Here is a 24,737-nt window from a genome sequence, read left to right on the forward strand (position 1 = left end):
AGCCTCACGTGAACGCTCCCTGCGTGAACGCGCAGTCAGACAAGCGACACGGAGCTTACACACCCACACACACCCACGCGTTTACACACGCACACACAGAGCGCAGGCGCATCAGCAGGTAATGCTGAATTTCACATACATTTCACAACCTCAACATCTCTGTTTATGTTTTTCAGGCCCATGTCAACATAGTAAAGTATCAACATAGTATCTTCACGAAGCCACGCCATCAACATCCAAGTTTATCTGGCAATTTAAATCCCTAGCTAAAAAAGGGGGGGGTCCCAGACCCCCGAAGGTCCCTGACCTTCAACTCAACCCCTCAGCGGGACTCAAACCCACTTTAATGCATTTACAGGAATCCCAATTCAATAAACAGTTCCAGTCATGAACACTAGACAAAAACATTGGACAGGAGAACCATCAGCCAAAACAGGCAAACAAAAATTCCCATTCCACTAGATCCATCGAGAGGAGTGTCTCTTACATCAGTTACCCCTCCTCCTTGCTGGTCACCGGGTCTCCCAGACTCCTGCTGGTCACCAGGTCTCTTGACCCCCGGTCGAGCCGACCCCACACGAGTGAACGTATAACATATTACCATCAAAACAACAGTGTAACATTTTACCATCAAAACAAACGTGTAACATTTTACCATCAAAACAACAGTGTAACATTTTACCATCAAACAACAGCAAACAAAATTTTACCATCAAAACAACAGCAAACAAAATTTTACCATCAAAACAACAGCAAACAAAATTTTACCATCAAAACAACAGCAAACAAAATTTTACCATCAAAACAACAGCAAACAAAATTTTACCATCAAAACAACAGCAAACAAAATTGACTGTTAGGATGGACTGGAATGCCGAGCAAAAAATAAATAAAACTAAAACGTTCTACCGGAACCTGACAGAAAATAGTGTGTGAATTCAGGTCGAATCCATTTCACTTCTAGTCCATTTACATCACCTCATCTTATTTGTACCTCATTTTTAATTAACCGGGAATGAGGCGCACCAGTCTGGCATGTGATGCAAGAGTTTTCCTGCTGCAGAATAAACAAAAAGTCCCCTGCAACAATGTTCTAACAGCCGAAAGTATTATAATGAAGCCTTTAACTCACTAACAGTTCGGCATGAGTAAAATTACCGATACTTATTTAATTTTACAATTGTTTTCACGTAACTTGAAGTTCTTCATTCATTAATAACCACGTCTGAGAAGATACTAATCACGGGCAAGCAGCTACAACAGCATTGGGGTGTGTACCCACACGTCATGAATAACCTCTCCTGACACAATACTCAATTCCAACGTCTATTAATAAATTACGTTATAATCTTAAATCATAACCTAATCTTAAACAGACAAGTGCTGATTTCCCTTCCCTTCGGACATTAAACATAAAATCCAGACCTATTAAATGAAAAACAAGGTTCTTGTTTGTATGTGTATTTAGTATTCAGGTGCTCACGTGTTCTGCAGACTTCACAGTCGCCTCCGCGTGTCCACCGGACACCTCACCGGCTCTCCTCGCCACCCCTAGACAGTCCGGCCCCCCTTTTCGCGCGGGCCCGCACTGTGTTCTGCCCCCCCGTTGCCTCTTTCAGCCTTTTGCAGCAATAGTCTCACAATTTTCCTGGCGAAACGCAGGCTTTCTGCCAGTCAAAAATGTCCTTGAGACAGCCAGTCTTCCCAGCACTTTTCCTCATCTCTCCGATGGGTGAAACGGGTGAAGATGGGGGAGGGGTGCTCCCACGGGTGGGGTTGGGGGCAGTGGGGGGCAAACGGACGCAGCTGGTTGAAGTCCAGGCACTGGTGAGCTCTGCCTGAGGTCCCGGCGCTAGTTGGGGGGGCGGGTGGGGCGGGGGGCGCAGAGTCCAGACCGGGTCCAGCTTCACACACTGGGGCACAGTCTGTTTGGGTGTCTGCCTCACTCAGCCACATTCCAATCTATCTAAATTTGTTTTTCATTTTTCTTTTTAGCGAGTGATAACTGGTCTAACCTGCAAAGCCTCCAGCTGTTTAACGCTCAGGCTTCCTGTTTCTTGTGTTTTCTTTATTTTGGGAATTTAAGTTGTCTGACCCACAGTTCCGACAAAGGTTGTGGGTTCTATTCTTTTCCATAATTAACTATCATATATCTCACATTTAGTGCTGAAAAATCTGGTCCTTCGGAAAAATTACTCCCAGAAGGCTTGTTGAAAAACTGGCCTCCACAACTGATTATTTGATCCTCTCAGACGTGTTGCGAGTCTAAATTTTCAGAAGGAGAGAAAAAAAAAAAACACAAAAAAAACAACACCATGGCTAACCAAGGTCTTCTGCTTATCAGGGTTTGTGACGTCACAACAGCCGGAAACACTTGCGCAGCTCTTTCACAGAGAAAGTTGGATTAAAAATATATTAGAAAAAGTCACGGTTCAGATTTGACTGGAGTCCTGCATCTTTTAAATCCTACCAGGTATACTTCGGATTACCCACTTAACTCAAACCAGATTCTAGACGCAGAAGCCCACGACATAATCAACAGGAAAACATTCCAACTCCAATTATTTCTCAAAATTATTTGTTATCCTCCAGACAGTCAAGATTGTTAGCCAGACATTAACAGACAGCTCAGAGCACAAACACAAATCCTCCGACTCCTCCCAGGATTGGATGAGGCATCCCAGGCCGCCCCCAGACCCCGTCTGGCACACTCGGATTCCCCGAATCCAGAGCCCTCAAGTTCCCGACTTGAAGTAGTCTTCCACTCTCAAACCACGGCTACAGAAGCACTCGTGATCCGTCACGTCTGGCGACCTACAGCTGATGTCGCACCGAAGAGCGGGTCTTTTCCTCTCGCAAACTAAATGGGGTCCCAGTAACAAACAGCCCAGGTACTCAGACCCTGGCTTAAACAGCCCAGGGGCTTTTCCTCTCGCAAACTGAATAGGGTCCCAATAACAAACAGCCCAGGTACTCAGACCCCAGCTGGACCAGCACAGGGGCCTTCCTCTCGCAAACTGAACGGGGTCCCAGTAATAAACAGCCCAGGTACTCAGACCCTGGCTTAAACAGCCCAGGGGCTTTTCCTCTCGCAAACTGAACGGGGTCCCGCTACAGCCCAGGTACTCAGACCCTGGCTGGACCAGCCCTCCCCGGTACCAAATACTTGGACTACTGGCAACACCAGCTGAATAGGCAGAGAGGAGACGTTAGCGCGCACCTTATTTCGGCCGTTTTCTTTCCAAAACTCACCCAAAAGAACAGCGAGGCGTTTCTGAAGCCACCGGGTTCGTTCGACCCCAGTCGGTGCGGGGACCTTCCCAACCCCCCTCCGGACGAGAGGCCCTCACTCGACCTTCACTTGATGGGGGAGTACGAGGTTGTTGCATGCTTAAAACACCTTCGATTCCGGAGGAGAGAAGGAAAAAATCCGGCACAGATGAGGTCCCTTCGTGGTCGCCAAATTGTGGTGGCAAAAATTGTTGTTCAAAAAGAATGTCAGGACACCTCAGCTGTCTTTCGAAGATTTAATGAAAAGAGGACAAACATTCAATTGAACGGAGCCACACAGTCCAACCGGTCACACAAACCGTCAGTCCTGAGTGAGCTGAAGAAGATTAGGGACAGGTTATTTTATACTTTGGGAGCTGGAAAAGACAAAACATCACCCATCACCCTGGCAACCGTGCCATGCTCTGTGTCAAAGGAACATGACCTTGGCATAGGAATGAAAACAGGCAACAGACAGTGTTATACCAAAATTTTCCATTACACACACACACACACACACACACACACACACACACACACACACACACACACACACACACACACACATACCTGGTGTGTGAGGGAGAACCTGAGGGGTCAGGTGGTCCAAACTCATCCCAGCAGCAGACCCCAGGGTCCAGGATGGGGATCAGGTCCAGCAGTCGGCTGGTCCCCAGAACCTTCTAGACAAGAAGTGGATCTGCTCTGACGGGTGTTCAGCATCGTTACGCTGCTAGTCATCTGATGACACATTAATATTCACCTACAATATTAATGTAAACATGCACACTAAAGCAGCCCAACAATGAGGTGGTTACTCTACGTGTTGGTGGGACCAAACATTTATTCAGACTTTGCTCTGCTGATAAAGTTGGTGATTCACAGTAACATTAGAATTGGGACCATCAGTGAAATGTTATTTGGAGGCTCGTCTGAAATCAGAACTAAACATGTACGTTCAATTTTATTTATAGAGCGTCTATTCCAACAGAAGTCTCTAGGATCTTTCCAGAGACCAGAACATGAACCCCCGAGCAATTATTACATAAACATAAACCCTTTAAGCACTTTTCCAACCAAAGAATGTCGAGGGATGAATGTATTTTAAAAATCTGTAACTGGAATGTGAGAGAGACACACAATCCCATTAAGAGGAAAAACATTTTGAGCCTTTTAAAAAAGGAACATATCCATAAAGCCCTACTCCCAGAAACCCACCTGTCTGCTGCCGAACATGCAAAGTTAAAGTACGACTGGATTGGACGAGTGTTCAGTTCATCCTTCACCAGCAGGAGTAGAGGGAGAGCTATCTTAACTAATAAACACCTGTAGTGAATGTTACAGACATAATTCACCTTGTTTATTAAGTGTGGTTCTTGACACCGTTCATTATTAAATGCAGCATGTTGTCCTTCATCAACTATGACTGTTCAGGGTCAGGGTTACTTTAAATGTGGTCATGACGTTGAGCTCCATGCCGGTTGGGTTGCTGGACAGCTCCATTTTTTTGATTCAGTGTTCTGAAGTTTTTCAATAAACGACACACGATTCCGTATGGGAAATTGTCTCCTCGATTTTCTGCAATTCCCACTCACCTGCCTTTGTCTGATGTCAGAACCATCTCTGATAAACATGGTAGAAATGTCATGCTGAAAGGCTCTCCAGGGCCACACGGTGTCATCCATGAATATTTACTTTCCACCTGTCCAGTCAATTGATTTAGTCTCTCATGCATTTTCTAAATGATCTGATTGGCTCTGTGATAACACCGTGGTAGCAGGAGACTTGAACTGCTACTTCTCATCAACCATGGATAGGTCCCCACAGACAAACAGCTTAATGTCTAAAAGGGCCAGAGCTGTTTTAGACTCCTGCTCTGAGCTTCACCTAATTGAAGTCTGGCGGGGGTTACACCCTAATGATAAAACATTTACATATTACTCAACTGTGCATAAAACCAGCAGAAGGCTTGACTTTTTTTTAACCCCTAAAAATTCTCTGAGCAATATAGAAAGTTGTAACATTGGGGACATTATCATTTCTGATCACGCTCCAATGTCTATGGGTTTAAGGTATCTAGGGCTTGATCACCCGACCAGAAGATATAGTTAAATATAGCTAAATCATGATCCTAACTTTGAAAAGTTCATGAGGGAACAGCTGGCCCTCTTTCTGCAGGAAAATAAAACACCAGGCGTATCTCCGGGCCTGCTGTGGGAAACTGCAAAGACTTACATTCAGGGCCTGATAATATCATATACAGCTGGGATTAAAAAGAACTAAATGAAGGAGCAAAGGAGCTAGAGACAGATCTCCATGATCTTCAAATTAAGTAAAACTCCTATTGCAGTTTCACTTGTTTATTCAGAACGGTAGTGTCAGTTACAAAAGCAGCCACTAGAGGGCAGTATAACATCCTCAATACTGTGTCAAATTACTGTTTTACAAAACTCCCACTTACTTTTACACTGACATTTGAGCACTTCATTTCATATAACCAACATTAGTATTCTATCTCACAAATAATAATAAATCCTTTCAACTCCAAACCTTGTAAGAGTCTTTCATACTCTTTTCACCTTGCTTACAGTTTTAATAACATATTGAACAGTAAACAGACAGTAAGCATATCAAACAGACTTAAACAGGACAAAGCCCAATCTCTCTCCTACGCAGGGACGTGCAGAGACCTTATGAGGGCAGGTGGTAAAATGTAAAAAAGGGACACATGGAACACGACTTTAACACTTTCTGACAATAACTTTGTTACATTTGTTACTTTGTTACCTGCTCTGAACTTCTTAAACCTTACCCACGACAAATACCCCCTATTATAATAACAAACTCAAACTAATACTGAAACTAATGGAAAAATATAAAACTATAATAACTCTGGATACCCACCAATCAAAACTAAAGTAATGACAGAAAAACATTACAGATCTGAATATATATATATATTTATTTATTTATTATGTATTTATAGACCCCAACCCTCTGTACAGAGATAGTAGACTTACAGAGAGAGCGTCTGTTAAAACCATCAGGAGCATTTACATACTTGAATACTACACACACATTGATACACTGTGTGCACATGCGTGTGTGATAAGAATACTTTCTCTGTTTAAAACATTTGCATCCTCTGAGCGGTACAGAAATCCTCTCATTGATCGTATTTAAACTGCTGATCAGGTAAATCCTCCTGATAACAAGTTGACCAGCTGCTGATTAATACGACATATTGGTCTGTATCTGTTAATGATTAGAGAACATTTTAGGAACATATTTGTTAGTGGAAACATGAACATTTGGAAACAAAGATGAAATCTCCAGAGATCTACAAAGACTCCAGTTTGTTAGAGTTCTCTGTTCTAGCAGCTCGTACTGACATGTCCTTCTCTGACTGGACACTAAACCTCCTCTAGATCAGTGATTAATCAACCCCTAGTTGTCCGTGGTGTAATTGATGGGGGTCCGTGATAATAAAATATAGATATATATTTTTAAAAAGATGCTCTGACATTTATAAAAATAGATTAATATTTTACACAAATGTGACCAAACCTTTATCCCCCTAAACTACAGAGGGTAACGTGACCTCCTTTTACTCTTTACAAGTGTAATTGGTTGTATTTTAATCAGAAATCTTGGACCCGGGCAGCACGGTGGCTTAGTGGTTAGCACTGTTTCCTCACAGCAAGAAGGTCCCGGTTCGACTCCCAGGCCCAGCGGGGTCTTTCTGTGTGGAGTTTGCATGTTCTCCCCGTGCTTGCGTGGGTTTCCTCCGGTTACTCCGGCTTCCTCCCACAGTCCAAAAACATGCATATTAGGTTAATTGGTGATTCTAAATTGTCCGTAGGTGTGAGCGTGAGTGTGCATGGTTTGTGTGTTTATATGTGTCCCTGTGATGGACTGGTGACCTGTCCAGGGTAACCCCGGCCTCTCACCTGAAAATAGCTGGGATAAACTCCAGCAGACCCCCGTGACCCTGAAAAGGATAAAGCGGGTATAGATAATGGATGGATGGATGTTTTACAATGGGGGGTGAGGTCAGACGGGGCGTCAGGGATGCGAGCAGGAGGCCCCACCAGACTCCAGTTGCCCGACCAGGAGCCCCAGCAAGAGGCAGGTAGGACAGCAGTGAAAGGAAACCCTCCCTTTTTGATTTTAAGTATATATATATATATTTTTTTTCTTTTTCCCTATTCCCCTTCCCCCGCCTCCCCTCCTGATTAGTTTTGTTTAATTCTGTCAGATGTCATTTAGAGTCAGGAGGGATCACATCTTGGACCAACCCGACCCAGAGGAGGCTGCCGGCCCGTTGTGGATCCACCTCCTGTGCTTCTCCTACTCTGGGAAACTCCCAGACCCTGAGGGGGGGTCTGCCCGCTGAGGAGAAGCTTTCCAATTTTTCATTATTCATTTATTTTATTTTATTATTTATTTATTTGTTTGTTTACCCCCCCCCCAAAAAAATAATAATAATAATAATGATAATAATATACAAAAAATAGAAACTTTGGTTGTGATGTTGGTTTGATAATAATAGCAATGAGAACAACAACAGTAGTAATAATAATTACAGTCATTATCTTAATCATAACCAATATGTATATACTAATAATTTTACTCTTCAAAAGTGACAGCAACAGTTACTGTTATCATCACATTCATAATCATGGTTGTAATAATGACAATTATGTAATAATCATAACAATATGATAATGTAGTAATAATAATAATATATAATAGCTATAACAATATATTTAATATATGGTGATATAAAAATGTAACAATAGTAATATATGACAGGTATAATATGTAATAATACTATATATAATATATGATCTTATAGTAATATGATCATAATTGATAAAATTAACAATAAAGTAAGAGTTGTAAGTGACAACAAATGAACAGAAAAGAGAGGTATTTGTGAGAGGAATCAGCTCTGGATGTATTGTAGGAAGGGGGACCAAGTGTTTTCATAGGATGAGATGATATTTTTCAAAATTGCAGTGAGTTTTTCTAGGTTTGATCTGTTAGAAGATTAAGCCAGTGAGAGTCTGTTAAAACCATCAGGAGCATTTGCATACTTGAATACTACACACACATTGATACACTGTGTGCACATGTGTGTGTGGTAAAAGTACTGTCTGTTAAAACATTTGCATCCTCTGAGCGGTACAGAAATCTTCTCTCTGATCATATTCAACCTGCTGATCAGGTAAATCCTCCTGACGTCCGACCAGAGAAGCCCCACCCTAGTCGATCACAAATATGCAGGGGGTTCAGAACCCCAAAAAGGTTGAGAACCACTGATCTACAGCCAAGAAGATCTTTAGGTTGGAGCTACTTTAGTCTGGTTCTCTCAGTCCAGGACGTCTCCAGGAGTCTCTTCTGTCTGTTAGCATGCACATGCAGAGGGGTCCAAAGTGTTAGCATGCACATGCAGAGGGGTCCAGAGTGTTAGCATGCACATGCAGAGGGGTCCAGAGTGTTAGCATGCACATGCAGAGGGGTCCAGAGTGTTAGCATGCACATGCAGAGGGGTCCAGAGTGCCCTTCTGTCAAAGGCCTTTCTTTTTTTTCCAAAGGCCTTTAAAAAAAAGATTTCCATTTTCAAGTGTGGACCTATGGTGACATTCATTCACCAACATCTTCTACCAATTAATAATAATTCAGCTAAATAAAATGATATGATGAACATCCCCCTCCCTGACATTCACCTGGATATATATATATATATATATATATATATATATATATATATATATATATATATATATATATATATATATATAGTTGAGATATACCTGTGATGAAAATGACAGGACTGTCTAATCTTTTTAAGTAGGAGAACTTGCACAACTGGTGTCTGACTAAATACTTTTCAACTTGGAGTGGATACTTCCTGTAAGTAATTAGTTTAATCTAGACATTTGTTCAGACAGTAAAGATAAACCGGTGGTAGACCTGGTGAGGTCTTTTATAACAGCTGCTGTAAGCAGAGTTTCAGCCTCATCCTCTGTAAAAACATGTTGCTGTTTTTGTTGATTTGATCACGACTGGTTCAGAAAGACCCCAGATTCTGCAGAGTGTTTATATATATATATATATATATATATATATATATATATATATATATATATATATATATATATATATATATACACATACATATAGACTTACAGAGAGAGCGTCTGTTAAAAACCATCAGGAGCATTTGCATACTTGAATACTACACACACATTGATACACTGTGTGCACATGCGTGTGTGATAAGAATACTTTCTCTAAAACATTTGAATCCTCTGAGCAGTACAGAAATCCTCTCATTGATCGTATTCAAACTGCTGATCAGGTAAATCCTCCTGATGTTAACAAGTTGACCAGCTGCTGATTAATACGACATATTGATCAGTATCTGTCAGTGATTAGAGAACATTTTAGGAACATATTTGTTAGTGGAAACATGAACATTTGGAAACAAAGATGAAATCTCCAGAGATCTACAAAGACTCCAGTTTGTTAGAGCTCTCTGTTCTAGCAGCTCGTACTGACATGTCCTTCTCTGACTGGACACTAAACGTCCTCTAGATCAGTGATTATTAATCAACCCCTAGTTGTCCGTGGTGTATGTGAGGGGGTTCTTTCCAGAAAAAAAAAACAACTCTCCAATCAAAAAAAACTGGCAGTCGGTTAATATTAAGTATAATATTATATTTTCTTGTCGCCGGCCTTCAAGATGCAAAGGTAACAATAACGCAAAAAAAAAATACTGCAGTTGAAAAACAAAATTAATTGAAAATACAAAAAAATAAAAACATTCAAACAGGAAGTTTTTCAAAAAGTCAAAGTTTCTACTTCTGAGACGCTCCTTCTGTACAGCTGATTTCACTCTCCAAGCCAAAACGGCTTCATACTTGTAGCCCCTCCCACTACGTGTGTGTGTGTGTGTGTGTGTGTGTGTGTGTGTGTGTGTGTGTGTGTGTGTGTGTGTGTGTGTGTGTGTGTGTGTGTGCAAGTATACATATGAATAAATAAACATAGGACAACTAAGTGTGCACCCTCAGTTGCGCTACTAAACTGGGAAAGAAAAAGGATAATGGTGGTCATTAATGGTGCTTAAGACAGAAAGGGAGCGGAGAGAAAGTACAGCATGTGTGTATGAGTGTAGTTGTTTGAATATATGTTTGTGCGCTGCCTGCAGTCAGGGAAGAACCGCACTCAGTGAGGGAGCCGCTCCGTCACAGTGTAATTGATGGGGGTCCGTGATAATAAAATATATATATATATTTAAAAAGATGCTCTGACATTCATAAAAATAGATTCATATTTTACACAAATGTGACCAAACCTTTATCCCCCTAAACTACAGAGGGTAACGTGACCTCCTTTTACTCTTTACAAGTGTAATTGGTTGTATTTTAATCAGAAATCTTGGACCCGGGCAGCATGGTGGATCACAATGATCACAAATCTAAATAGGTTATTTTTATTTTTATTGTATTTTATTTTTCATTTTTATACAGAACTGTCCCTTTTCTTTTCTTTTCTTTCTCTACCTCAAACTGCTGCACCTTAAATGTTTATTCTGTTTATTCTGTATCATAGAAATTCCACATTTGTTTTATTGTTTATTTTACTACCAAAGAGCGAAATTACAGTCAAGTTCCTTGTTGGACAATGTTCGAACCTGGCCAATAAAGTTGATTCTGATTCTGATTTTGATTCTGATGGTGGCTTAGTGGTTAGCACTGTTGCCTCACAGCAAGAAGGTTCCCGGTTCAACTCCCTGTGTGGAGTTTGCATGTTCTCCCCGTGCTTGCGTGGGTTTCCTCCGCTTACTCCGGCTTCCTCCCACAGTCCAAAAACATGCGTAGTAGGTTCATTGATGATTTGAAATTGCCCGTGTGAGTGTGAGTATGTCTGGTTGTTTATGTAAGTGATGGACTGGTGATCTGTCCAGGGTGAACCTGCCTCTCACCTGTGATGAGCTGGGATAAACTCCAGCAGACCCCCGTGACCCTGCAGAGGATAGAGCTGGTATAGATAATGGATGATTGGATCTTGGACCCGTTTACATTGTTGAATTTACTGCATGACACTGTTAATACAAACATAACACGAGGGCACGGTGGCTTCTAGCTGCCTCATAACCTTGAAAGGTTGGTGAAAGGGCCTTTCTATGTCGGGTAGCTAATGTGAGCTATCCATCCATCCATCGGAACTGCTCACGTTACACATTAGTTTTATGCAAACTGGCTGGTGTCAGAAACCGTCTGAGACACAGAATCCTCCTGGCTCCATCGAGATAGAGTCCTTATCAGTGTCTCCATTTGGTTACTTATTTCAACTCCATCCACCTGTGGAGTCCTGCAGCATCCATGGTGTCGTCAGGGAGGGATGACGAGGCGTCGACCGTATGGACCGTGAGGTGAGGGTGTCAGCAGATGATTGGACGGTCACAGATAAAGAATGCTTTAAAACGGCCCTCCGTTCTGACCGGAGCATCTTCTTCTGGAGGAAGACCGTCTCAGCAGCGTGATGAAGACTTGTGTGGTCCTCGCTCTCTTCCTGATGGCAGGTGAGTTCATGCCTCCTCATCTGCTGCTGCTGCTGCTGATGATGGTGATGATGATGGTGATGGTGGGGGTGGTGATGATGATGATGATGATGATGATGATGATGATGATGATGATGGTGATGATGATGATGATGATGATTCTCAGCTGCTGACATGAATGTTCCGGACCTGTGTGTGTGTGTGTGTGTGTGTGTGTGTGTGTGTGTGTGTGTGTGTGTGTGTGTGTGTGTGTGTGTGTGTGTGTGTGTGTGTGTGTGTGTGTGTGTGTGTGTGTGTGTGTGTGTGTGTGTGTGTGTCTACAGGTGTGTCTCTTGCAGACATCCTGAAGAGAATCATCGGTGGTAGGAGGTGTACACCCCAGGAAGAACAACATTATGTGTTCCTGGAGACAACAGACCCTACTGGTGCAGGTTTCATCTGTTCTGGTTCCGTCATTGGGAGGGGGAGGACTGGTCTCTGGGTTCTCACTGCAGCACACTGTGATGAAGGTGGACCGTAAGTTTTCTAACTGCAGTTTGAATTGAACGTTTTAGAAACTGAACATGTCCAGACACTCCTGAACTTTCCTCCACTGTGACGCGCTCCCACTTCCGGCGTTCGACATGACCAACTCAGATCGAGTCTGTATTTGGTGTGTCGACACAAATTGGTTTGTTCAAAGGGTTTTTATACAAAAGTTACAGGAATAAACCAGCCCAGTGAGAGAGGTGGGACTTTTAGCTTTGGGACCACCCCTGAGAGATCAGGAAGTCTGTATATGTTCTTTGTCTCTGTGGGGGCTGGAAGTCTCGGCAGGGATGCAAGACGCCGGACCTTGCGTGACAATGTCCCGGCAGGGGTCCCCAGGAACTGGAACCCGCATGTCTATGAGCATAAGGGGGGGCTTGAGCAATCTGCAAGGCGTCGTTGTGTCCCTGCAGGGGGGCCAAATGGTCAAAATGCTTCATCAATTCCCCATTTTTTTTTTTTTTTTTTTTTTTTACAGTGGAGTACATCATTTTAGTAATAGTTTGAGTGATACATATGTTTGCAAGTAAACCTTAGACATGTGGTCGGAAACCAAATAACAACAAGCCAACAAAGCAAATTCAAATATCAAGTAACCAACGTGTCCTAACTGTTCTTTAAACCAATGAAACAAACTACTTATGACAGGTGTATGTAACATTTTGGCAATATCTTTCAAGTGATGCGTTATTTCTTGGACTGTGGCATTGCGGGTATAAATGTACAACATTCAGTTTTAATGACAGCACAAGTTCCCCCTTGAGAAGCTAATAAATCCATCATCCCTACAGCAGTCATTTCTTGTGAGAGCATAGGCATGTCTTTTGCAGTGGTGTTGGCTAATCTTCAACTGCATGGGATAAATCTCTTATCTGTTCCAAAGCTGCCATGACTCCGTAATTTGGAACGAGGGCACCAAAAAATCTTGTCCATGGTGTTTGTGTGTGTGTGTACAATTCTCTTCTAACAATGTGAACGATTCTCATGGCTGGTACCGCATGGCCCAGACCACATATTCCAGACCAACCGTTTGGAAGATATTCACAAGCCTTCACGCCACAAATCCAGTAAACATCCTTTGGTAGAGGTATGGAACAGCGATTAACCATTGTAGCAAGGTAGCTATAATCCTCAATGGAATCGGGCAGTGGATTTTGGCTTGTTTTAGGCTTAACAAGCGGTTCTTCAGAAGGAAAGCATGTGGAGTCACAGTTTGGCCTGTGCTGCTCCTTTGCTCCCCTGCTCCCCTGCTCCCCTGCTCCCCTGCTCCCCTGCTCCTCTGCAGAGGTCCCAGGTGCTGGAGCTCAGCTACTTCCGGGCAGGAAGAAGAAGGAATCGGCTGGTTTCCGCTGCATGGTCGAGGAGTTGTGTTCTTGCAATGGGATGCGTGGAACCAGGTTAGACGCCCCTCACACTTGACGGCGGTGTTGGTGGTGAGCAGGACGTGTTGAGGTTTAGACCAGCGAGGTTTCAGGGCGTTTTTCCGTCGGAACTCCCTGACACAGACCCAGTCGCCGGGTTGGAGGTTATGGCACGGTTTGTCACTAGGAGGAGACTGGACAGCTTTTACTTGTCTGTGGATTGACTGGACAGCAAAAGTTAGAGCAGAACAGAATGATATCATGGATTCATCCATGGCATGGAAGTCCATCTTCTTCATATATACAGAACTGAATTGCTTGGTATGGTCATAGGACTACCCATAATCCTTTCATGAGGCGTGAGTTTTGTGCTTCCTAATGGGTGTTAACAGGTGTCAACATTGTCCATTTAAGTCCAGTTTAAAATTCTCTGCACATACAAAAACATTTTCATACATGAACATTTTCATACAAGAATAATGTCATATCCCTCACATAATGTCTATTTGTAGAGCTTCAAAAAAAAAGTCACGGTGGGGGGAAGTGTTGATAATGTTTGCAATATTTTTATAGGATGCAAATCTTGGAGCTTATCAGTCTTTCAACACTATCTGACACATTCCCCCTTTTGCTCATCTGTGATTGCCAACTGTGATCAGCTATTTACGGGTACAAGGATGTGGGTGCAACAACGCGGCCGTCGTTGCTGACCCATGATTATTTACATTTTTACAACCATGGGAATGCTACAATCCGTTTTTTTTTCTTCACCTCAGTAGTCTTCTTGTAGGAGGGTTACATCATTAGGAGAAACCAGGTCGTTAGCGGGTATAGAAGGGCAAAGTTTTACATAGACAGGTAAGCCAAATTTGGCAGTTTCTTTTGCTGCATGGTCAGCTGAAGCATTGCCTAGTGAAAACAGGGTTGGACTGGGTGTGGGCTTCACATTTAACAAAGCAATAGATGAAGGTAGTTGACAGGCTTGTAACAGTTCACCAATCAATTAACCACATTTAACGGGTGTCTCCGAGGATGATAAAAATGCTTGGTTCGCCCACAATATATAAAATCTATAAAATACAATATACACAACCAAAAGCATCTCTGGAATCTGTATAGATTGTAACAGTTTTACCTTTTGATCAGTATATAGTTTCATCTACTTGGGTGGAGCTGGAGGAGGAGGGCGCTTTCAACAATTAAGAATTATCACAAATTGTATAACCTGCGTATGGTATTCCATTTTTATAAGCAGAGCCGTCAGTGAGGAAAACAGGAAAAGTCAGGACGAGTGTTAAAGACAGAGGTGTCAAAAGTATTCACATTCATTCTCAGGTAGAAGTATAGATATTAGAGTTCAAAAATACTCCTGTAGAAGTTGAAGTATTGTAGAAGTTGAAGTATCAACTCAAAATTTATTTATTTTTTTTTTTTTTTATTTTTTTTTTCTCAAGTAAAAGTATAAAGTACTGGTTTCAAAAGTACTTAAAGTATAAAAGTAAAAGTAATATAAGCGGGGAAAAACCATTAAGGCTAAAAGCCATTGAAAATGAATGCATCTTAGTATAATGCAAATATATTAAAGAACCATATATGTGCATTATTGAGCATTAACATGTGTTTCAGAGACCAGACACGTACAAACCAAATATGTTTATACTTCTCATCCAACCACAACCAAATTCACTCTATCCGGATGGCACAATTTAACTGGATAGTTTTTTTAAAGGCCGAAATGAAATAGAGTAAGGCTGTTTTTAAAACGTAAGGAGTAAAAAGTATTATCGATTTAGATAGATGGTCGTCATTGCCTAACTCTTTACAAGCTAGAAATTCGATTATAAAGATGAATATTCTACCTCGTGTTAATTTTATTAGTTCCATGCTCCCGTTACCAGCACCACCACAGTTCTGGACAAAACTTAATTCTGCAGTCTCCAAATTTTTATGGCACGGGAAACGCCCCCGAATCAAATTTTCATTATTACAACGAGCTAGGGCTGATGGTGGCCTATCGTTACCTAATTTTAAACTGTATTATTGGGCTTTCACCCTTCACCCCCTTTTGAAATGGTTTGACCCGACCTTTATGGTGTCATGGCGAGAGCTTGAAGAGAGTTTGGTTCACCCCTTTGAGTTGAGAGATCTTTTATTTTCTAACATCACTACTAGTCAATGCAAAGCGCAGTTTGGGCCAATTTTTGCTCACCTTGTAATGGTATGGAGATCTGTGGAAAAGATGTGTAAGATTGATGGAAAATGGAATATGTTTTCCCCGATATTTAATAATCTCGGTCTTCTAATAGACGGATGTCCCATCAGTTTCCCTGGGTGGAAGACAAAAGGTGTTCATACATTGGGGGATGTGTTTGACGAAAACGGACTGTGCTCGTTTCAGAAGCTTTGTAAAATTTTTAAGTTACCTGGTACTTCTTTTTTTTTCTATTTGCAACTGAGATCATCTATGAAAGCCTACGGGGTCCCGTGGCAGTCTGCCCTTACAATACACCCTATACATGAGCGCATCTGCAAAGCAAGTAGATCTAAAGGTCTGGTTTCTTTGTTATATGAATTTATTTTAAAATCCGGCTATATGCCCCTAACTGTGGACGCTCGGTGGAGGAGCGATATTCCAGATTTGGATGTAGATTTTAATTGGAATAACATCTGGTCAAATATTTTACTCACCTCTAGAAACCCCGACCATCAATTAATTCATTTCAATTATATACATAGAACTTATCTAACTCCTCGACGGTTATGTGCGATGAAATTATTAAATACTTCATACTGTACTTTGTGTACCTCCAATGAAATTGGTACTTTTTATCATATGATTTGGGAATGCCAAGGAGTTTTTGAGTTTTGGAGGATGGTTGCTTCTAAACTTTCATTAATTTTTACTATTAATATCACACCATCCCCAACCATATTTTTGTTAAATGACATATCCCAGTTACATTTGGAACGTACACAAGAACGCATCTTTCTTGCGGGATTAACAGCAGCAAAGAAAATTGTGGCTATGAGATGGAAAACTCCTCATATTTTAACATTCCAACAATGGGCTCTCAATTTTGTAGATATCGTGTATATGGAACTCTCGACAGCCCGGTTACATGGTGCAAGAGAGAAGAATATTAATGTATGGTCTCAGTTCGCAGAGGTGCTCCAAAACATGTTTTAAAAATTGTACTTGACCTTATAAGGTGTTCTTTGGCTTGGTGTACTGAAGTGTATTCATATGTGGTATATTTGCGTTGAATATAGGTGCTCTGTCTGCGTATATACTGATACAAGGCAAATGTGTTTTAAAAAAAAATAATAATTAGGCATTACGTAATTTGGTTGGTCCGATGGGAGGAGGGAGGGAGGGAGGAGGGTGGGTGGGTGGTGATGATTGATTTGTATTTTATTTTGTTAATCTATGTCATACAAAATATTATGTTTGGAAAAAGACTATTATGGTTATCGGTTTTCAACTACTAAATGTTACATACACAAATAAAATAATTAATTACAAAAAAAAAACAAGCAGCAGCAGGTATGAAGGCATTTGATAAGCCTGGAAATATTTAGTTTCTGTCGTGGTTACATTTTGATATAGTGAACTATTCATTATACATAATTTCTATGTACTTAGTGTGATAAAGGAAAACTAAGTATACCATGTTAAAAATTATATTATAAACACATTGATGTGATTTAAAGCTGCTAGGATCCAGGGGGTGGGTGAGTAATGTCTGGGGTTATGATTTTATTTTCATTTATTTATTTATTTTTGCTCTTAATTTATGTGTTAATTTTGCATTGTTATACTTAATAATATGGGCATTACTTTTTTTTTTTTTTTTTTTTTTTTTTTTTTTGTTTTGTATTTGTTTTTTTTTTGTTATTACATTTATCTATTCATTTTTTGTTGTTATGTATTGGTGTTTTTTTTGCACCATGTTGTTTTTTTTTCAGAAAAAGGAAAAAAAGAAATAAAAATTTGATCACAAAAAAAAGGAGTAAAAAATAAAGATAATTGCGTGAAAATGTAAGGAGTAAAAGTAAAAAAACCGTCTGAAAAATAATTACTCCAGTGAAGCATACACAACCAAAGGTTCTACTTAAGTAAGGTAATGAGGTATTTGTACTTCGTTACTTGACACCTCTAGTTAGAGATTAGTTATACATGCATTCAGAGACGTTATAGTAGGCCACAGACAGATTTCCATGCACTTACATGATGAAGTTACCATAGGCAGGATAAGATTATGTAAATTGGGATGCTCTGATTTGGCTCTCCTCTCAGCGCTCAACCTGTGTAGGAAACACTTTTGAAAAAGACATTAGTATTTTCATACATTTCAGATTCTTTTCTTTTGCGTTATCCAGGCCTACCCTTTGTGGAGGGCAATTAGCAAATATATATTTTGCATGTACCCTGGAGGGAATCCATCAATCTGATCTCGTGACAGACCACAATTCTCTTACTATTATTTGGCTCCAAATTTTGTAGGCAACAGATCTTGGATTTTTGTAAAATCCAGTCGTCATCAGAAGTGTCATCGTCATTTGATTCTTTAATCAGTTTCACCGGATAAAGGTTTTGATTTTATCATTTAACTGGTTCTCTAATTTCATTTTTGTCTGCGTTGTGTTTTTAAATCTTTCCTTAGTAAAGCCATCAGCTTTTTATTTAGATCAGTAAGCGAAGCTATTTGGGATTCTGCATTACGGCGTCTACTTTCATCCCTCCAAAAATCTGAGGGAGTTTGAAGTGCTTTTTAGTTATTTTAACAATATTTAATACTAACTAAGTAACAAACAAAACTAACAAATAAAACTATCGGTACCGTGATTACCATACATGTATTTAAAAGGATCAGTCAACTCTTTCTCTGACTCTCTACTGAAAAACTTCCCAAAAACTTTCAATTTTTTTTTTTTTTTTCTGTAAGATCCCCCCCCTTTCAATTACACTTACTTTTACCCACAAATTACTTGCTAATTCTTCCAATCATCAGTCTACTTCAGAGCATACAAATCATTCCTGTTGATGCAAGGAGAGCGAGTCAATTCTTACTGAAATGAAATATACCTCAAGTATTTGGGAGAGCAAATCATCCCCACTTATAAAAAAAACAGTTCTTCTACATATATGTCAGTTTCCCACAAGTATCTCAGTGTTCCAAACACTTCTTTTTGGACCTCAAGTCCTGCATATGCTATAAGTCCCACTGGACTACTCAGACCAACATGGCATTCTGGCCATTATTTCCTTAATGTTACCAGAGATATTAAACCTTTTTAGAAGAGCGAGTCAGATTCTTAAGGCAGGAGAAGCAGAACATTCTCACAACACAATCAAATTCAAGTGTTATGAAATTGCCAGCGTTCCTAAAAACATCTCTACAATAACGTTCCCAATAACACAAAATAATAAAAAATAACCCTCACAACCACACAGCGGACTTACCTAAATTTCAGGATGACGTCAACCTTTTTTCTGGTACTCCAGTCCACAGACTTTCGACAACAACTCAGCGACAATAATTTGGGATTTTGGAAGTGGATCCTTTACCTTTTGAAAATTTAGATCGAAGTCACTGATTGTGTCGTTGGTCTGCAAAGAGGAGTTTCCATCAAAGGTCTATTGTCAATCCGGGGTCACAGCACCAAATTGTTGTGGACTTTATCAAAAACCAGTTCAGAAGTCCGCTCGTGGTATAGAGAGGTTTTAATCAGTTAAGCCGGCGTTCGGCATGACCATCGCAGATCGAGTCTGTATTTGGTGTGTCGACACAAATTGGTTTGTTCAAAGGGTTTTTATACAAAAGTTACAGGAATAAACCAGACCAGTGAGAGAGGTGGGACTTTTAGCTTTGGGACCACCCCTGAGAGATCAGGAAGTCTGTATATGTTCTTTGTCTCTGTGGGGGCTGGAAGTCTCGGCAGGGATGCAAGACGCCGGACCTTGCGTGACAATGTCCCGGCAGGGGTCCCCAGGAACTGGAACCCGCATGTCTATGAGCATAAGGGGGGGCTTGAGCAATCTGCAAGGCGTCGTTGTGTCCCTGCAGGGGGGCCAAATGGTCAAAATGCTTCATCACACTCGACTGTAGCAGCAGGTGGGCGTGTCCTCTGTGGGTGATGGTTAGTGTCTCGATGATGATGATGGTTCTGGTAAACTGAAGGTCCTTTTACCTCAGGTTCTGGTGTAAATCCTGCTGAGTGATTGTGTTCATGTTTCAGGTCGTTCACCGTTAAATCAGCTGATCGAAGTGTGACACAGACCGTAGGCAGACCTCAAACTTTTCAACACCCCACCGCTGACGTCATGCTGTTGAGGCTGAGCCAGCCCATGACTCCCATCCGCCTCGCCACTGATGCTGAATGTACTGCTCTCAGGAACCGCCTAAACGCCAAAAAACCTGAAACGTTTCGTATTACTGCTCGAGACACACAAGCTCGGGCAGATTACTTCAAATACGGTGGAGGAGGTGAGACATCACACACCTAACCTACACTACATGAACACACTCATCATGCAGCTCTAACTGCAGGAATCAATAACATGTATTGACTGTAAATCATCTCTGTTCTGGGTGGGTTTTTAGGAGGAATGTTGATCTTGTTGGGTTGCTGTTGGATGTGTCAAGAAAGATTATATTTGAATTACTGTGAGTCTTAACATCTGCTCTGAGATGGATAATAGTTTTTTATTCACACAGTAAATCCAGATGTGACCATGTGTGCAAGCATCATCGTGAAAACACTGGGACCTTTTAATGGCGTCGTCGTACATACAAATCAAGTCAGCCAGAACGAGTGTTGCCGTGGCCTACCTACTCCTGGCTGCAAGACCTGCGGTGTAAGTTGAGGACTGCTGTCTTTATTGTCTTTAGTCACAAATAAATATAAAATAAATAGAAATGATACTGTGGCACTGTGGTGCAGCTGGTAGTGCAGCCGTCTCACAGCAAGAAGGTCCTGGGTTCGATTCCCGCTGGGGACACTGGGTGGGTTGGCGAAAGGTGTGTGTGGAGTTTGCATCTTCTCCCCGTGTTCCCTTGTCTGGTGGTGAATATAAGCTGCTCAGGATAAGGAGGAGACCTGAACTCAGTGCAGGAACTCCTGGGGTTGGTAGAGGGAGAAATGACCAGGACTGACTTAGGGAAGAACACTGGGTGATTAATGGGAAAAAATCAGGGATAAAAAATAAATATATAAAAAAATAAATACTTGTTAAACGATGATCAACTGTTGTTCAGTGGTTTTTGACCTGACAGACTGTTTTCTCTCTCCACCATCACCCCCTCCATCACTCTATCCATCACTCTCTCTATCTTTCCCCCCGTCTCTCTCTCCTCCACCACTCTCCATCTCTCTTTCTAGGGGGATTCTGGTTCAGGATATATTTCTATTAATGCTCTGTATGCAGTTCATGGAGGAATTGGTGAAAAGAACCTCACAAATGGGATGATCATCCCAAATTTTAGGGACGCGGATGGATTCACCATCTGTGACACCAACATTCGTCAATGGATCGATCAGACTATGATGGCTCATCCTTAAGTGTCCCAGCTGTGTGACGTTTGCCTGTGAGCAACAATAAAGAGACCTCAGGTCTCCTTAAGAGCAGAAACGTGTCTGTGATGTTTGTAACACATGAACTAGTGACACACACACACACACACACACACACACACACACACACACACACACACACACACACACACACACACACACACACACACACACACACACACACACACACACACACTGTCTGCTGCCGAACATGCAAAGTTAAAGTACGACTGGATTGGACGAGTGTTCAGTTCATCCTTCACCAGCAGGAGTAGAGGGAGAGCTATCTTAACTAATAAACACCTGTAGTGAATGTTACAGACATAATTCACCTTGTTTATTAAGTGTGGTTCTTGACACCGTTCATTATTAAATGCAGCATGTTGTCCTTCATCAACTATGACTGTTCAGGGTCAGGGTTACTTTAAAAGTGGTCATGACGTTGAGCTCCATGCCGGTTGGGTTGCTGGACAGCTCCATTTTTTTGATTCAGTGTTCTGAAGTTTTTCAATAAACGACACACGATTCCGTATGGGAAATTGTCTCCTCGATTTTCTGCAATTCCCACTCACCTGCCTTTGTCTGCTGTCAGAACCATCTCTGATAAACACGGTAGAAATGTCATGCTGAAAGGCTCTCCAGGGCCACACGGTGTCATCCATGAATATATACTTTCCACCTGTCCAGTCAATTGATTTAGTCTCTCATGCATTTTCTAAATGATCTGATTGGCTCTGTGATAACACCGTGGTAGCAGGAGACTTGAACTGCTACTTCTCATCAACCATGGATAGGTCCCCACCGACAAACAGCTTAATGTCTAAAAGGGCCAGAGCTGTTTTAGACTCCTGCTCTGAGCTTCACCTAATTGAAGTCTGGCGGGGGTTACACCCTAATGATAAAACATTTACATATTACTCAACTGTGCATAAAACCAGCAGCAGGCTTGGCTTTTTTTTTAACCCCTAAAAATTCTCTGAGCAATATAGAACGTTGTAACATTGGGGACATCATCATTTCTGATCATGCTCCAATGTCTATGGGTTTAAGGTATCTAGGGCTTGATCACCCGACCAGAACCTGGAGATATAGTTAAATATAGCTAAATCATGATCCTAACTTTGAAAAGTTCATGAGGGAACAGCTGGCCCTCTTTCTGCAGGAAAATAAAACACCAGGCGTATCTCCGGGCCTGCTGTGGGAAACTGCAAAGACTTACATTCAGGGCCTGATAATATCATATACAGCTGGGATTAAAAAGAACTAAATGAAGGAGCAAAGGAGCTAGAGACAGATCTCCATGATCTTCAAATTAAGTAGAACTCCTATTGCAGTTTCACTTGTTTATTCAGAACGGTAGTGCCAGTTACAAAAGCAGCCACTAGAGGGCAGTATAACATCCTCAATACTGTGTCAAATGACTGTTTTGACAAAACTCCCACTTACTTTTACACTGACATTTGAGCACTTCATTTTATATAACCAACATTAGTATTCTATCTCACAAATAATAATAAATCCTTTCAACTCCAAACCTGGTAAGAGTCTTTCATACTCTTTTCACTTTGCTTACAGTTTTAATAACATATTGAACAGTAAACAGACAGTAAGCATATCAAACAGACTTAAACAGGACAAAGTCCAATCTCTCTCCTACGCAGGGACGTGCAGAGACCTTATGAGGGCAGGTGGTAAAATGTAAAAAAGGGACACATGGAACACGACTTTAACACTTTCTGACAATAACTTTGTTACATTTGTTACTTTGTTACCTGCTCTGAACTTCTTAAACCTTACCCACGACAAATACCCCCTATTATAATAACAAACTAAAACTAATACTGAAACTAATGGAAAAATACAAAACTATAATAACTCTGGATCAGTGGCGTAGCCACGGGTGTGCCAGGGTGTGCCAGTGCCACCCAAAGAGACAGCTGGCACACCCAAAAATGTGATGCATTTTTTTTTTTTGGTATAGTCTTCTAAGTATTCTAAATCTAGGCTAATCTAGGCTATTAGTATGTAATCATGATGTTCAAAATAATTCAAAATAATTGCATTTAAAAAACCCCCCGTCAGGCGATGTGTCGCGGCAGCTGGACTGTTAAACCTAAATTATGGTTCCGCGTTAAATCGACGGCGTAGCCTACGGCGTAGGTACGCGGCGACGCACAACGTACGCTGCGCGTCGCCGCGTACCCTACGCCGTAGGCTCTGCGTCGGTGTAACGCAGAACCATAAATCAGCCTTCAGACAACTCATCAAGCGGAGGGTGGATGGCGGACATGAGTTCCCATCCATTATTGAAGTCTTAAACTCCTGCGACAAAGATGTTTTATCCAAGATTAACTGTTTGCATCGTATTCTGATTAGCATTGCCTGTTACAAGTTGCTCCGTGGAGCCTTTTTTTAGTCGTCAACAGGACCAGATCCGTCAGAGCGACGACGCTCACAGAGAGACTGAGGAGCGTCTCGTTGCTCATGTTTGAAAAAGATTTGAAATGTGCATTTTCTCTATTTAACAGCGTTTGTGTGTAATGTATATGATTAAACATAAAAGGCAGCACGTCATTGATTAGGCGCCCCTCTGCTCCTTCACCCGCCCCCCCTCTCTCCTCCCCGACACACACACTGAGCTGCAGCGCGTGCTCGCCCCCGCGAGCACGCGCTGGAGCGCGAGTGTTTTGGATTGACGGTAACTTTATGGAGAGGTAGAAAAAAAGAAGAGAGGAAGAGAGAGAAAGAATCAGGACAGGCAGGGAAAGCCAACAGGTTGGTCTAATATTAGGTGGAAGTGTAGGAAGAGCCACTTGGTAGGCTAAGTGATTAATATCTAAATATGATTTATATGGAAAGATTGCATAAGCAAGATTTGCAATTTATTCAAAGCTATTAAAAATGCTTGTTGCACAAAAACCTAGATGCCCAGTATGGTTTGAATTTCTGCTGACCAACCTGTCCTTTTGGGAAAATTATCTTATTTTATTTTATTATTTTATAATAAAACCATCAGGCCAACCTTAAGCCAAATAGTTGTGTTCATCCTCTGGTTAAATAGCTTTGTTGATACGTTATGGCTCTGAGTGCATGAGTGTTATATTTCACTATGTTTGCTTCATTGGGTAGCTATGTGTGTGTGTGGTTATGTTTTTGTGATGTTTTTTTTAGGACATGCATGAAGTGTGGTTATTATATTACTTATTATTATATTATATATATAATTATACTTATTATATATTGAGAGCACACACAACATGTGGATATGTTTTGCACTGTTAATAATGTTGGATATACATGCTTTTGAATGTTTGTGGAGGTGTAACGTCTAGTTTTGTTGAAAAAAAATTTGGCACACCCAGTCTTTAGTGGTGCACACCCAAAGTCTCTTTTCTGGCTACGCCACTGCAGTGGACGGTCCCACACCTGGA

General features: G+C 41.3%; 2 protein-coding genes across 2 annotated transcripts in view; both read left to right on the forward strand.

Annotated features, from left to right (window-relative positions):
* pxylp1 (2-phosphoxylose phosphatase 1) overlaps positions 1-24,737 on the forward strand; it is a 417,866-nt gene that overhangs the window by 96,147 nt on the left and 296,982 nt on the right. The window lies entirely within an intron of this gene.
* Positions 11,682-21,331, forward strand: LOC133442231 (kallikrein-7-like). The gene is made up of 5 exons (XM_061720186.1): positions 11,682-11,863; positions 12,166-12,358; positions 19,972-20,219; positions 20,451-20,590; positions 21,115-21,331. Exons 1-5 carry the CDS (start codon positions 11,824-11,826, stop codon positions 21,292-21,294), a joined length of 801 nt encoding a protein of 266 aa, XP_061576170.1. The 5' UTR covers positions 11,682-11,823; the 3' UTR covers positions 21,295-21,331.

Source organism: Cololabis saira, chromosome 4 (assembly GCF_033807715.1).
Source record: "Cololabis saira isolate AMF1-May2022 chromosome 4, fColSai1.1, whole genome shotgun sequence".
Taxonomy (NCBI): domain Eukaryota; kingdom Metazoa; phylum Chordata; class Actinopteri; order Beloniformes; family Belonidae; genus Cololabis; species Cololabis saira.

Excerpts from the sequence above, each read along its gene's own strand:
- LOC133442231 (XM_061720186.1), top strand. The coding sequence starts at position 11,824 with ATGAAGACTTGTGTGGTCCTCGCTCTCTTCCTGATGGCAG. Across the intron at positions 20,220-20,450 it reads CTTCAAATACGGTGGAGGAG|TAAATCCAGATGTGACCATG; the intron begins GTGAGACATCAC and ends TTATTCACACAG. Across the intron at positions 20,591-21,114 it reads CTGGCTGCAAGACCTGCGGT|GGGGATTCTGGTTCAGGATA; the intron begins GTAAGTTGAGGA and ends CTCTCTTTCTAG.